Below are 14,407 nucleotides of genomic sequence, written 5' to 3'. Positions count from 1 at the left end.
CCTGCCATTGCCGTTATACACACACCAGGCGCACAAAATGGCGCCCAACGCATTTCCGCTTTAACACACTAAAGCCGCGACCCCGCCAACTACACACACATGCGGCTTTTATTAGTAATTTATGGCCTCGTTGGATCGCGGACTGGGTACGGACATCGGTTTTTTATGCATCCGCGCGCCCTCAACACCGCATTAAATGTGCACGACATCAAATTGATGAGGCTGCCACGGCCGGCGGCAGATAGAGCACCAGGGATGCCAATGTGGCGTTTTTATATAGCAAACTAGCTATTATCCATGCCCCTTTACAAGTTATTTAAAAAACATCTGTAAGCACTTCTTACCGAGAGACAAGTTTAATAATGCAGAGAAAGACCGGAACACAAGTCAATAATCTCTTGAAAAAGCAGGCAGTGTTCTAGCATATTTAACATCGCCGAATGCCAATAGGTCATATACATATATACCTGCCTTTTACAAGAAGAACTAAGCCTCATCCATTTGATATCGATCCTTAGGTTCTCAGAGTACCTTTTCCAGCCAAACACAATGCGTTGATGGGAAGAGCTGGCAGCACCAAGTGCCTCATCCACACACTCTTGCGATGGCCCATCAATTTTACGGTCGCATACATGTTTGCAGGACCCCAACCTGACTGCATCCGCCGCCGGCCCATAAAACTCATACAGCTCATTACGTGGACTCCAGTCAAATCAAAATCGAACCCAGTGCCAGCAGCCGCAGCACTAAACAGTGGCACGTAAAATTGAAACATTTGCAGGATTCGGATGGCTCGATCCGTGGCTCAAAGGAGGCCGAGTGATGAGTGGTTATGTGCGGACGTGGCACTGGAGGAGGAGGCTGTGGAAGTAGAGGTGGGCGGGACCACGACGACCACATAGCGCATATTCATTAAAATTCGCATCCACTCTTCTGCGCACTCGACGCACCCGGCGGCAATGGGAGATTTATGCGGGCTTAGTCTTGAGTGCAATCCCCGCATGGAGATGTCATCGTGACTGCAAAACGAAGATAATGGGTTGGTTGAGATGCAAGATTAGTATCCACGGCAACGGCGACGAGTGCGGTTTGTTCACTTTTATTTGTGGCGCGATTATGAGGAGAGACCAACTGTAATCCTTTTGCATTGGGTTTGAATCTGATACAGGGATTTTCAGTTTATATAGTATTATATTTTGTTAGCTCTCTTAGTCTTCCATGGAAGCCTATCCATCCCATTCCAAGTTGTGTGAAAAATGTTACCTATTTTGTAGGTTTTACTCATTTAAAGAAAGGAACTTCGCTCCAGCTATCTTAGCTATCGACCCCTCACGTTCCCATCTCTGAGGGATTCGAAACCGCATGGCTGGCTAACTCATTACGATTACGAACAGGCTTCTTTGAGCTTTGGACATAAATTGCATGCACTCTTATTTCGGCTACGACTAAAACGACTTCTTTATTGCTTTCGGATTCTTCGACGCAGGAGGGGATTTCAAGGGGCGTGGCACAGAATCTCTTGGGCGTAAAGGAGTTAGTTAGTCTAGGTCTAACTAGGGACTAGTCCATAACAATTAGCTTACAACAATGGTTACATTTTGAGGATGTGGGCATGGATATGGCTCTGAGTGGATGCGGATGCGGATGAGGATGCGATGCATTGGACCCGCTGCAGCCGGTGGTGGAGTTGGGGTGGAGTGGTCGGAGCAGCGGGCGGAGGGGTATTCGGTGTAGTCCGACTAGCGCCAAAGGTTAGAGGTCATCAGGGAGAACGCAACCAGCAGCGCTGTCACCACCCGTGCTAGTCAATCGATCCGCTGACTGGGTGCTCCCTGGTTGGAGGCCTCTTCGTTGACATCGGCGATGAACTGGTCCCACTTCACCTGCCACTTCTCCAGCGCCTCGAACTGGGCGTCTCCCGTCAGCGAACTGTATTGGATGGAGTTGAGGGCCAACTTCTTCAGCAGACGCAAGTCGGAGTGCTGCGAGGCGATTCCCAAGAAGGCGATGTAGAAGTCGTGCGTCAGGGGAGTGGCCTTCCAGAAGGAGGGATCATCGGAGGATATAACCACCGGATAGCCATCGGCAAAGAAGTGCGAGCACGGATGGTTGCGGAAGTCAGAGACCAGCTGGAGCACCTGATTCGAAATCGGGTTCACCTCAACGGCCACATTCAGCTTTTTCAGCATGTCCAGCACCACGGGATGCTTGACCAGTCCAAAGCCATGACCAATGCGCTTGGTGCCCAGCAGAATAGCATCGATCAGGTTCTCATCCACAGTGGAACCGAACCAGTTTGTCTCTCCGGCGTGGAAGTAGAAGTCAATGTCCTCGGGGATGGACAATATTTCGTCGACAAAGTCCCTCAAGGGACGCCCCATCTCCTCCTGGCCCACCAAATCGAAACCAGCTACAAATTCGGGGTATTGTTCCTATCGATGGAATCGAATGTTAGAACCATACCTCACCTCTAAGCTTTGCATAAATCTCACCTTGAATTGTTTTAGGTTTTCGATATAGCCAGTTACGCCCTCTGCATTCGTATTGCGTATGGGAGCGTAGATCATCCGGGAGCCAATGAAATCTGGATGGGCCTCCTTGAACTTCTCCAAGGTTTCCACGTAGATGCGCACGGTATCCATAGGAGTATACTCCTTTCCTTCCATGTCATATAGCTGCAGAAAAAATCAATGGGGTTGTACAACCGTGAAATAATTTTAATTTCATTAAAGTACTGAAAGCTAATAAAAGTAATTGTTCCATCGGGGTATAGCCCCAATAAGTATTATCTACGATCTTCTTACCGTTGGAACCACTGATCGGAACTCCAAGTATAGGACACCATCCTCGTAGAACTCCTCCAGAGCCTTGTAGTAGTAGTCCGACCAGACGGGGGCGTACATCACCAGACCGTCGAGAAGTCTGAAGATGGTCATGAACTTGGACCAGGCGGCGTTGTTGTCCTCGAACTTCTTGATGGGATACAGGGTCAGTCTCTCGGCCAGATAGTCGTCGACCTTGTCGGCGCCGTACTTGGCTCGCACATCCGAGAGCAGACTCCAATCGCAATCATCCAGGGCCTGTGGCTTCTCCTTGGAGAACTTTAAGGCGGTGGCACCGAGGTCTCCATCCTGCTGGCAGGACCAGAGGTGCTCGTAGTAGGTCAGGTTGACGATGGCCGCCGTGCTGCAGAGCGCCGTATCGTGGGCATGGAGCACGGCGCCCTTGGGCATTTTCTTCAGCAGCTTGAAGAGATCGGTGTTGCGGATGCCGTCCAAGACATCGAATATGTGCTGGGAGGGCTTGAACAGGTGAGGGGTAACCAGGCCTTCGTCGAACTCCTTTAACTTGGCGCTCATAATGGTCTCGTTAGCCTTTATTTCCCTGCTGGTCAGCTCCAGGTCGTGGCCCAGTGAGCGTGACTCCTCGTACCGGAAGAAGGCGCTCCGCAACGTCTTGTAGGTGTCCGGCGTGGGACGACCTGGACCCAGAAGGGCTTCCACGTGGGGCGAGCTGCCGTAAATGGTCACCAGATTTCTATCAACCAGGTTCTTCGGCCGAGTGCGTGACTCCACCGGACCCGGCAGCCAGCTAAGACAGACGCACAGGCCCAAAGCGAGCCAGGCGATAAGATTACGGCAGATGACTGGCGACATGATGAGCGGTAGATTCGGTTAGGGTCCGATCGCGACTAGGTCCACTCTGCGACTGACGTCTGCGGCGATTGAGGAGCTCCGATTTTGGTTTCGATGTAGAGCCCTATCTGAAATGGGAAACGATTGCCGGTTGGGCATTATCTTTGATTTAACACGCGTTCGAATGGATCTCGAGGCGATAAATGCGCGTGTGGGTTGGCAACCTGCCATCCAGATAATCGCCCACAATCGCCCAATCTGGCATCTTGATTTACGAGTAGCCGGAGATTAGATTACCTAACCTTAACTTAGCCCATGGCTGTAGCCCTGACATTCTAGTGCCGTGCTGTTGGTCATTTTATGGGCCACTCTCGATAAACCGGAAAGCGATGCCCTCGAAGGCAACATAGCACTTAAACCAAAAGTGAAGCTCGTTGGTGCTCTAAAATTGGAATACTGGTACATATAGAGAACTAAAACTTCTTATCTTGGCTAAACACGTATTCTAAGCGAATATAAAACTTAAATTGTGCCTAAGTGGGCCAAGAATTAAAGAGGTTTTTCCTTTTAAGTAGTAAATCAAGATAAAACAACTCTTTCAAGTCCTACAAAAATAATACAAGAAAATGAATAAAATCTTTTAGCAAACACCTTCTTGTTCACCTATGAATTCTTTAATATTCGACAATTATTACTTTTAGTATCCACTACTGTTGACAAAGTTTCTGACCCATCGGTTCCAGCTGCATTGCCACTTGGAGACGGCCACATTCCGCTCCTTTTCGCTGAGGGAGCTAAACAGAAACGAATTGAGGGCAATCTGCTTGATGAGGCGCAAATTGCCCCACCCACTGACCACGCCCACGAAGGCCACGTAGAAGTCGTCGGTCAGGGGGGCGGAGTTCCAGAAGCACGGATAGTCCGACCCAATTACAATTGGAAAGCCGGCTGCAATCAGATACGCCGCCGGATGTTGGCGAAAATCGTTGAAGTATTGCAGATAATGGTTGGACAGGGGACAGATCTCCACGGCTATGCTAAGCCTCTTCATGGCCTTCATAATCTCCGGATGAAAGGGTAGATTCACGGCATTCCCGATTCGCTTACTTTGCAACAATAATGCCTCCAAAAGATTCGCATCCGGGCGGGAGCTATCCGGACATCGAGACTCTCCCGCATGGAAATAGAAGTCAATATTCTTGCCGATCCTTAACAGTTGAGTAGCATTTTCCAAAAGCGGTAAGTTGCACTCGTCGGCGAAGGTGTTCAGATCAAAGCCAGCTAAGAAATTCGGATAATGCAACTATCAAGGAGGAAGGATAGGGATCAAGCAGGAGGATCAACAGGCTAAAATCACCGACTACCTTGAGCAGACGGGCATTTTCCAAATACTCATCCATGCGACTGTCATTTAAGTCCCTAGAAGGAGCGTAGATCAGCTTAACTCCGATGAAATCTTTGAAGCTCTCCCTAAAAATATTCGATACTGAAACTAAGGCCTGCGCAGTTTCCAAAATAGTAGATGTAACAACCTGTACTTTTAAAGAATAACACAACCACAATTTAGATCGTCAACTTATTTATTACACTTCGATGTGATTGCTTCCAAAGCCAAAGTCAGACTAATAACTACGAATTAAGTATGTATAACAAAAGAGTACAGTCAAGTAAAGTGTGTGAGAGAAAGAGAGAGAGAGAGCCGTCGATCCTCTCTCAGCATCGTGGTGCTGGTTCCCACAGTAGAGTTATTGCCATCCAGATCGTACATCTAGATAAAGTCAGGGGTAAAGCGGGAAGTTTAAATGAATGAGAAATGATTGTCAAGGGTCTGTCTGTATGGTGTATCTAAAAGCATTATTAACTGCAAGCGTAAACTTATTGCTTTCAGGAAGTATCTAGTATCTGGAAGTATATATTCCAGATTGAAATATATTTCGTTAGGTATCCCCAACTCAGATCCCCACTCACGATTGGCAGCGAGGAACGCAGCTCCACATACTGCACCCCGTCGGCATAGAAATCGCTCAACATGCTGAATATGAATTCACTCCAGATCGGCCGGAATGCGACCAGTCCGTGGATGATGCGTTGGTGGCGTCTCAAGTGTCGAGCCAACTCAGAGGAACTCCTATAGCCCTCCGGCCGGACACTGAGGATTTTCCTCAGCCTGTTCTCGAAGTCAGACCGGGACTCGAACTGGAAGAAGTTGCTCATCAGCATCCAGTTGCACTGGTAGTCCTCGGCGGGCGGGATGTGCGGAAAGTACCTAGAGAATCGGAAGTCCTCGAAGCCCTGCTCCACGTTCACGCAGACCCACAGGTTATCGCGGTATATCAAATCGATCAGGATGTCCGTTCTCAGCATTCCAGAGTCGTGGACGTGAAGGAGTCCGCCTTTGGGCATGCTCTTAAGTGCCGCATAGAGATTCGTATCGATGATGTTGGCATGTTTGAGAAACGGCGGTGGCTGAGAGTGGTAGTTCCTCCAGAGATTATAAACCTCCTCGTCCACCTGCCTGATGGCCATGAGCCGCTCACTGGCCTCCTCCTCCAGCGGACTCAGCGCCATTCCGCTGCCAAGTCTTTGCCGCCGCTCCCTTTCAACGTAAATCTGCCTCATCCGAGCGTGCCGCTGCTCGGACGTGCGATTGCCCATGTCCTCGCCAAAGGGAGCCGAGCAAATCAGCACCACCAACATCAAACAGAGCATGACAGCTATGCCCACGTGGAAGCAGACGCCACCATATTTACTGGTCGCCATCTGCCGGCGATTCTCCTCCTCGTCGAGTTCCATGCGGATCAGTCTCGTTGCTGGCTGCGGAGTGACCCTTATCGCTTGGACATCCTGAAGCTCCACACTCTCCATGGCCCCCCGTTTTAAAAATATCCAATAATTTTGAGATTCAAACCAATGTTTTGTTGAATTTTGTGCCCGAAAATGCCTAAAATGCTTTCAAAACATTTTGTTACTTGACATATTAATCAAGTTTTAGCCAAATGATACATTTCACTTAGTTGGATCGAAAAGATGGAATGATATGTTCTCTTTTAAATAATCAATATCCTTAAACATAAATAGTATTTATCGAAATACGGAAAGACTATTGCTATGACTTATTATTCACGTTGCGTAGAAGAAAAAGGTTCGAAATCTATTCGACCTATTAACGAAACCAAAGGCGTTATATAAGGGAATCGACTTAAAAGGCGTTCAAAGATTGCCCTATCAGTTGTCAGTAATGGCAGTTCTTTGTTTACGACTGTCCCATTATCGAATTTTAAAACAATTGTGATTTGTTTCTATCCACGTCTGTTACTCAAGCCACTTGAAATTTGAACTCCCCACCTCCAAGTAACATCTATGTGCACCATATCGCCTTGGCCTTGGCCACATACTATATGTATGTAGTTCGAGTTGTGAGGGGGATTTTTAAAAATAGACCAATTCCCTTTTATTTCGCTGAAGAGGTCTTCCCATCTCATGTTCTTCGCCTTTCGCCCATCCAGCGATAATAAGCAATCTGAGAGAGAGTATCGCTTTGAGAACTCTCTTCAGCCGTGGAAAGTTTGTCGGGGGTTGTACTTATCGACCACCACCAGGAGCGTAGTGAAAAAGGGGGTGGTGTTTACAATTGTGCAGTGGCCACAGTGTGCTCAAGGTATTTGTTATTTACATTTGTGCAAGTCAAAGAAGAACATAAGATTGCTTGTCAGGTTAACTTAACTAACTCACTTTCGGTCGCCCCTTGCCCCACTGTGCCACGAGATCTGTACAATCGGGGACACATGCGCTGGTTGCACGCACTGCCAGCTGCGATTACATGCAACCGCGATTCATACGCAACGGGGGTTCAGACAAAGGACGCATGTATATAGCTCAGAAATCGGGCAGACACATGCCACGCGTTTCCTGCTCAGTCGAGTGGGCCTGCTCAGCCACAGCAGATCGATTAGGATGCGATTCAAGACGAGTATAACCATAGGCCATGGACAGCCGCCACACAGGAATCGGCGGCTAATGGAGCTGGACGACGACAGTCTGCTGATGATTTGCGAACATCTATCGCTGGGAGACCAACTGAGACTAATGGAAGTGCAGGAGGAGCGATTGTCCAGCCTGATACTGCACTTGTGGTCCAACAGATACGCCGAGCAGTTTGATTTTCGCCGGGAGCAGCAATTAAAGCTGCTAAAGCCCGACGAGCAGGCCCAAGTATTGGATCACTTAGGCCGGCGAACAAGAGCCTTAATTAACCTGCCCGGAACCGGGGAAGGATGCCGGAAGTGGCTCAAACGGATGCGACAAAGCCTCACTCATTTGGAGAGACTCAGTTTCACGAAAAGTAATACATTGGTAATACAGAAGCTCCCCCACCTGTGCCCCAATTTGGTGGACCTTCAACTTGGCGAGTGTGAGGTGAGGTGTTTAACTCCCCTAGATTTGGATTTCATGTTTAAGAACCTTGAAAACATAAGAGCATTCGAGATGCGCTCTAGTCGGAAGTGCAGCCAATGGAGGTACCAGTATCCCCGAAATCTGGAGATCCTAAAGCTACCGGCTTGTATGGTTAACGCCTGTGCTGCTGAGATCTTTCAATTGCCCCGACTCCGCCAATTGACAGCTTTTCTGTGTCTAAATTTGGGGCACGGCCACCTGGCCGATGATGATGGCAAGGCGAGTGGCAGTGGCACAGGAACTTTGTCCGCGTGCCTGCAGCAAATTCGGGGTCGCAATTGTCGGATTGTGGGTCTCCGTTTGCAGTGTCGACTGGATGACTACATGCCAGTCGTCGACGTCGAAGAGGTATTCCGGCTGCAATCCTTTGCCTGGCACTCGCAGCTGACGGTGCACTATGATGTGGCGGACGGGAGCGTCAAGTGGATGCCACAGCGACCGCAGGCCGTGCGCTCCCTTCTCCGCTTCCTTGCCACCCAGGCGGCCAGTTTGCGGCAATTGGATTTCACGCGTAACGCACATGCCACGCCCACATTCCTCGCACAACTGGACGCCCACTTGAGGCGGGCCGGCGGATGTCCTGCCAACCAACTGGCAAATACGGATGCGGATGTAAAAGCGAATAGGGGTGCGGGTGCGGATGCGGATACGGCTGAGACAAACGATTTGGCGTTTGTCGAGCTGGAATTGCTGCATTTGCCTAATGAACAAACGGAAGCGGGCACCGTAGAGATGACAGCGATGAGGGATTGGGCCCAAAGGATAATGGATTGCTGATTTGGGGGGCGAATAACAGCAAATTAAGTAAATCTCGTGTGCTGCCCCTGAGAATTTAAAGTCAACATGGAGCTCATTGTGTTAGTCCCCTAAGAAATATTTAATAATAAACATGTTCTTAATTTAGAGCAAAGTCACACATTTTAAATGGCATTTTGTTGATATTTATTTGGGTTACATGGTATACAAATAGTTGACAAGCGACGGAAAGCAAAAGCAGTTGCGTTTGAAAACAATTCTAATTCTAATCAAGCATCACCCTTCCTTATCAAAACTTTTCAATACATTTTTATAAAAAGTTTGTAACCCTACATACCATGTAAATTCCGGTTAAAAAGGTTATTGCAAATACTATTTTGCAACAGTTTTGGATCCTTAATTAAGTTTTTCTAAATATACCTACACTGACACATCAAATCAAACTTTTCATTTATACTGAAGGATTATTTTTGGTCACCTAATTGTTTTTAAATCTTTAAAACTGTTCTCCGATTGGTTAGACTGTGCGTAAGTATCTAAATCTTCATCTGATAATAAACAGATTTGAATCTAAAAAGCATGAATGTTTACAATGGACCACGTTAGGAATTCTGTTCTGCTGCCCGATGAGCTGTATTTGGCATTCAATCGGTTTTTGGGACACCAGAAGGATCTGAACGAAGCCAGATCCACCCGAAATCCCTGCGAGAAGCCCTCTCCAAGGATCTATCCCATTAGCGACGACGACAGCTTCGATCCTTGTCCCACTGTCAGTCGGTTCCCAATGCCACGCAACTCGGTGGAACCATTTCAAGAACCCCTATACCGTCATACCTTCGATGGCAGCAGACAGAATCAGGATGTGGTAATAATGCGTGCAGAATACATATATTTTGTAAATTATAATGTAAAACTTTAGCTCTCACCCTGTAGTAACCAGGACGATGAATATGTTAGTATGTCTCATAACTACAAACACTTGTTATGCGAATCTTTGAATTTTAGCAATGTTGCAACTTGCCGGAGTGCCCGAATAATAGTCCTTCTCTTCAGATGACCAACGATACGACTTCGCTACATATTCCACTAAATTCTTTACGTCACTTTCAACCTCTACTCAACCTATCTCAGCATTCCCGACGTAATGTCCAACGATCCCAAAGCGTTCCCAGGCACAATTACAGAAATGCTAAATCTACTAATCATAATACTACCCACAACGTAAGTGAATAAACCAAAAGACTCAAGCCATTCTTATAAAAGAAATTTTAGTCCTCGGCCAAAAGGATCAAACAGCAAACACCGGTATGTTTAAAAGTTACATAAATAAGTAAAATGGATACTAAAATACCCACACCAAAAGTGTGAGTTGAGTGTACCAAGCGGAAACCGATGTCCCACCGATCAAAGCTATAGATATGATATGGATAACAGCTGCAGGAATAACACCTCATATGATTGGAATGATAGCTCTGAAGTTGGCATGAACTATGGAGAGTTCCAAAGACGTCAATTGCTGTTGCAAAAAATTCAACAGCAGCAGTATCAGCAAAAGCAGGCCAGACAGCAGAATCAATCGAAAATTTCTTGGTTGGAAGATGACGAGCCAATTGCATTCGTATGTACACGTAATCCGAAATCTCTTAAGTCTATGCCATTTTAAACCATACTCGTATATAAAACAGGAACCCGATCTCAATAGCACGAGAATAGATCGCGATGAATGTCACCTGCAATCCCGCCTTCAACCAAAACCAAATGGTCAGATGTGCAACTCCTGCCAGCAACAAAGTGTATGTAAAAAGTTAAATATATTTAGTAGGCTGAAATATTTGTTTATACTTCGAAAAAAGGTGACACGATCGATCCTTGAGTGCGATAAACCACCAGAAATGAAACGTAATCCAACGCAGGTAAGTTGCGATATCGCAAACTCTAATCATAATCTATATATATACATCACCACTAAAGGACGACAAATGCTTGTAAGTTGTATTGGCTTATTATTAAATTTTGAATTTCTCTTTTAAATGCAGTACGAAATGGAAATTAATGAAACTAGCTATTTTCAGCCACCAGAGGCTCTGCGAAACGCTAGAAGTAGACCACAAACGAACCCGAATCTTAGAAACGTAAGTTTATTCCAACTTTAGTGTACTTCCAAATGTTATTTTAAATGCGCGTGAATCATAAATACTTATCTCTTTTATATTAACGTACATTTTGAGCAGTCACAAGATATTTACCCAGATGCCTCTATGAATCAGACACCGAGCTGTCAACAATCCATGAGTAAGAATCTGAAGTCCTTCTCGGATCCACCCAAAAGTCAATATGGTTGCTGTAGTCGTGGCCCTACTGTCGGTGGCAAAATAATGGAAGATAGCCAAAACTGTACCTGTAGTGGTGGTACGTCTGCCTCCAGAAATCAAACCACTTTGGAAATGTCTCAATTATTGTTGGGGAGGTCGGGCTTGAATGTAAGTTCATTATTGCTTAGCAGCCATGTGAAATAATACTTGCTTTGATAGCAAACTTCATTGGAAAGAACCAAGCGAAATACTTCTTTGGGAGGACGTTCCATGCGAATGCCCATTGAAACACGTAGGTTTTATGCAATACGACCTAATAACATAATAATAATATCACCGATTAAAACTCAAAAAAGCTGAGGATCGTTTGGTGGAGCGCATTCAGAACGAGTTTCACGAGACCTTGGTCAAGGATCGCTTTTGTCCTGGCATCATACAAGCCAGTCTCGATGGAAGTGAGGACTTCAACGAGTACTCCAGGGAGATTGCATTTGCAGGACCCGTTCCTGAGCAACCATATCCGGTGGATCCCATCACCATGATAGAGGCCATAAAGCTACGCATCGACCACGAGCGCAAAGAGATCCGCAAGAAAAAGGATCGGAATGAGGAGCGGAATGGAGACTTGATAAATCAATCAAAAGAGGGAAGGTCATCAAGAAGACGGCCAACAATTACTGAGGACATTGATGTTCATTTTAAACCGAAAAATAGGTCGGAAGTCAATGAGGGTGTGGCTGCCTTTCTGAAAGCCGAGACCGAGTATCAAAAGACTAGTGTGGGAAAAGTAAGTATTACAAGTATTACCTCAATTCCTTTCATTAGTCACATAACGTAATCAAATCGTTGTGCATCTTCATTAAAATTCTATTGCAGTGCTTTGTTAATATTTTCTATTCTATTTTCAGGATGCCGCCTTTGATGCCCATATCAATCGTTTTGAAAGTAATCTCTTTGATGAAAAAATTAAAGTCCATTCCTACACAGCCACAACAAAGCCCACCAATCGGTAGATTTAAATGGATTCTCAATCGGAAAAATGCATTTATGCAGCTCACTGGAGTTCATTTTGCACACATATTTTTCAATGAATGTAGTGTGTTTTGTATAAATCGAGGTAAAAGAGGAATTATTTATTCATTTTTGCAACTGAACCATGCTAAATGCCGACAGAAGTCAACATAATAAAGTTTCAAAAAAGTCCCTAAGTAATCTAGAAACTTGTCGGTATATTATAAAACAATTCACTTCCATTCGGTTCAAACTACTTCAGATGGGATTAAAAGTTCTGACCGATAAGGGAAAATTGTTAAGCAATTACTCAGACTTATGAATGACTTGGAAATGAGCAATCTATAGATTGTATATATACACGTTTTATCTTTATGGAAGGGTCCGACCTCTTGAGGCATTCGTCAGACTCTACATAAATAATTTAGATTTCAACTTTCATAGATAGCCTATGGATAAAATGTATGTCATTTCCACTACATTTCTTCAAGCAAATCTTTAAATGCTACTCAGATAAGTGAACTGCAGAAGATTTAAAACAGTAATAAATAATGCTCATTAGCGGTAAACATTTGCAAACAGAAATGGGGGCTTATTTAAAAAACAAACCTTACCGGAAAAGAATAAACAGATTTATTTATTACTATGTAAACTTCGAAAAAGCTAAATGTATTAAGCAAAAAAAAAAAAACAGTACGTAAGTGTACGCGTAGTTCAAGTAATTCAAATTATTAATATGCGAATAATAAATATACATGATTAATATTATTTGTAACGATGCAGACAATAATTGGCATAAAATTATATAAATAAAAAGTAAAAGAATACTAAAAGAAAAATGTCTTTGGGTTCCTTGAGCAGAAAGTTTATGAATACGTACTCATATCACGTGTGATAACACGCTCTCCCCACACACAATTTTTTAAGAGACTCAACGAAAGAGAAATGATTATTGAAAATAAAGGAAAGACGAGCTAAAAATAAGAAATCAGCTGTTGGCTCTCACACACTCTTTTTTAAATTCTATGTGATTTCCATACAGCAGACAGATTTTACAACAAATAAGCAAGCATAACAAAGAAACTTAAATGTAATAAACAAAATGTTAAATGGCCACCCGTTTGCAGTTTTTGTTGCTATCGCATGGCGAACATGTTGAATATTCATTGATTAATTCCGCTGAGTTGGCATAAACGAATCAATTATGCGACTTTTACTCCCATGTTTTTAATGCCCCTTGTCTTATAGAGCTTTGTTTGCATAGAGCGGCATTTAATTCACTTAACTAGCGTTCTTTAACATTGTTAATTTTCAAACTATCCATTAATGTATTTTTAATTAAATTAGTTTCCACACCACTCAATACTGAATCAAACGAAACTTTACCACGAATGGAGGCACACAACGTGAGTGAAAATTTCTGATTCCGGTCACTTCCTCGCCGCGTTCTTCACGCCAAACGCGCGTCCCAAAGACTGATCCCAACGATCCCGAACTCGAACCGGAGAACCTTCCCCGATGATCATCATATGTGTATGTATGTAGCTATAGCGACGGAGCGCCGACGTCGACGTCGCAGTCGCAGTCCACGCTGGACTTCAATCAATCGTGCTCTGCACAAAAAGAGCCCTGGTTTTTCTTTCTTCGCGTTTTATCAGTGGGTACAAGTGAATGGGGACGGCAGCGATATTGAAATGCTAGATAAAGTTCCCAAGCCGGTCACTTCTCGCTCCGGTTCTCTTTTCGAAATCAAGAGACCGGCCTGACAACGAGGGTCGCTTCTAAAGCTCATAGTAATGATATAATACTGTCTTTATAAATTATTTTTAAAATTATTTAAAAAAAGACGATATCTGCGATATAAAATGTTTATAATATGAATACTAAGAATCGCTTGCATTAATAATAAGCAAATTTATCTATAATTATTTTCAAAATGTTGCTTTTATACATGCGGTGGGTTTTCCTATACATGTCTACAAGCTCGACATATTTTTGGTCATTCAATCATCTAAATTGCACTCCGATTGGTTAGACTGTGTGTAAGTATTTCAGTCATCACCAGCTGCGTGAATAATGTCACATACAACGGCATGAACTTTCTTATCGACAAGCTCAACATCCAGCTCGACTCAGCTTATCTTTATCCAAAGGTCCTAAATCACTCATTACTTAAATGGGAACTCCCATATACACATGTACATACATTGCTAAAATCTATAAAATAATATGTATATT

General features: G+C 44.5%; 4 protein-coding genes across 4 annotated transcripts; 2 read left to right on the top strand and 2 right to left on the bottom strand.

The window, feature by feature from the left end:
* Nucleotides 1-1,428: 1,428 nt before the first annotated feature.
* On the bottom strand, nt 1,429-13,925 carry LOC122616291 (adenosine deaminase 2-A). Its single transcript, XM_043791697.1, has 4 exons — nt 13,556-13,925; nt 2,805-3,763; nt 2,493-2,675; nt 1,429-2,432 (listed from the first exon to the last, which is right to left on the bottom strand). Exons 2-4 carry the CDS (start codon nt 3,654-3,656, stop codon nt 1,806-1,808), a joined length of 1,662 nt encoding a protein of 553 aa, XP_043647632.1. The 5' UTR covers nt 3,657-3,763; nt 13,556-13,925; the 3' UTR covers nt 1,429-1,805.
* On the bottom strand, nt 4,271-6,635 carry LOC122616290 (adenosine deaminase 2). The gene is made up of 4 exons (XM_043791696.1): nt 5,604-6,635; nt 5,380-5,403; nt 5,000-5,158; nt 4,271-4,938 (listed from the first exon to the last, which is right to left on the bottom strand). The coding sequence occupies exons 1-4, from the start codon at nt 6,498-6,500 to the stop codon at nt 4,333-4,335; spliced, it is 1,686 nt and encodes a 561-aa protein (XP_043647631.1). The 5' UTR covers nt 6,501-6,635; the 3' UTR covers nt 4,271-4,332.
* Nucleotides 7,551-9,055, top strand: LOC122616292. The gene is given in 2 exon segments (XM_043791698.1): nt 7,551-8,822; nt 8,825-9,055. Coding segments are annotated over 2 exon segments (1,335 nt in total). The 5' UTR covers nt 7,551-7,589; the 3' UTR covers nt 8,927-9,055.
* LOC122616289 lies at nt 9,576-12,378 on the top strand. Its single transcript, XM_043791695.1, has 12 exons — nt 9,576-9,711; nt 9,766-9,798; nt 9,852-10,067; nt 10,119-10,151; nt 10,210-10,464; nt 10,532-10,639; nt 10,700-10,759; nt 10,883-10,978; nt 11,078-11,326; nt 11,378-11,450; nt 11,515-11,945; nt 12,067-12,378. The coding sequence occupies exons 1-12, from the start codon at nt 9,631-9,633 to the stop codon at nt 12,169-12,171; spliced, it is 1,740 nt and encodes a 579-aa protein (XP_043647630.1). The 5' UTR covers nt 9,576-9,630; the 3' UTR covers nt 12,172-12,378.
* Nucleotides 13,926-14,407: the final 482 nt, after the last annotated feature.

Source organism: Drosophila teissieri, chromosome 3L (genome assembly GCF_016746235.2).
Source record: "Drosophila teissieri strain GT53w chromosome 3L, Prin_Dtei_1.1, whole genome shotgun sequence".
Taxonomy (NCBI): Eukaryota; Metazoa; Arthropoda; class Insecta; order Diptera; family Drosophilidae; genus Drosophila; species Drosophila teissieri.
This window is presented reverse-complemented; position numbering and strand designations above follow the sequence as displayed.

What these genes read in the sequence shown, in the direction of transcription:
- LOC122616291 (XM_043791697.1), bottom strand. Translation starts at nt 3,656, where the DNA reads ATGTCGCCAGTCATCTGCCGTAATCTTATCGCCTGGCTCGCTTTGGGC. An exon ending in TCCGATCAGTGGTTCCAACG is followed by an intron (nt 2,676 to 2,804) that starts GTAAGAAGATCG and finishes TTTTTTCTGCAG; the next exon opens with CTATATGACATGGAAGGAAA. An exon ending in AAAACCTAAAACAATTCAAG is followed by an intron (nt 2,433 to 2,492) that starts GTGAGATTTATG and finishes TTCCATCGATAG; the next exon opens with GAACAATACCCCGAATTTGT.
- LOC122616290 (XM_043791696.1), bottom strand. Translation starts at nt 6,500, where the DNA reads ATGGAGAGTGTGGAGCTTCAGGATGTCCAAGCGATAAGGGTCACTCCG. An exon ending in ACGATCTGGATGGCAATAAC is followed by an intron (nt 5,159 to 5,379) that starts TCTACTGTGGGA and finishes CAGGTTGTTACA; the next exon opens with TCTACTATTTTGGAAACTGC. An exon ending in AAAATGCCCGTCTGCTCAAG is followed by an intron (nt 4,939 to 4,999) that starts GTAGTCGGTGAT and finishes CCTCCTTGATAG; the next exon opens with TTGCATTATCCGAATTTCTT.
- LOC122616289 (XM_043791695.1), top strand. Translation starts at nt 9,631, where the DNA reads ATGCCACGCAACTCGGTGGAACCATTTCAAGAACCCCTATACCGTCAT. An exon ending in GTAACCAGGACGATGAATAT is followed by an intron (nt 9,799 to 9,851) that starts GTTAGTATGTCT and finishes TTTGAATTTTAG; the next exon opens with CAATGTTGCAACTTGCCGGA. An exon ending in ACTCCTGCCAGCAACAAAGT is followed by an intron (nt 10,640 to 10,699) that starts GTATGTAAAAAG and finishes CTTCGAAAAAAG; the next exon opens with GTGACACGATCGATCCTTGA.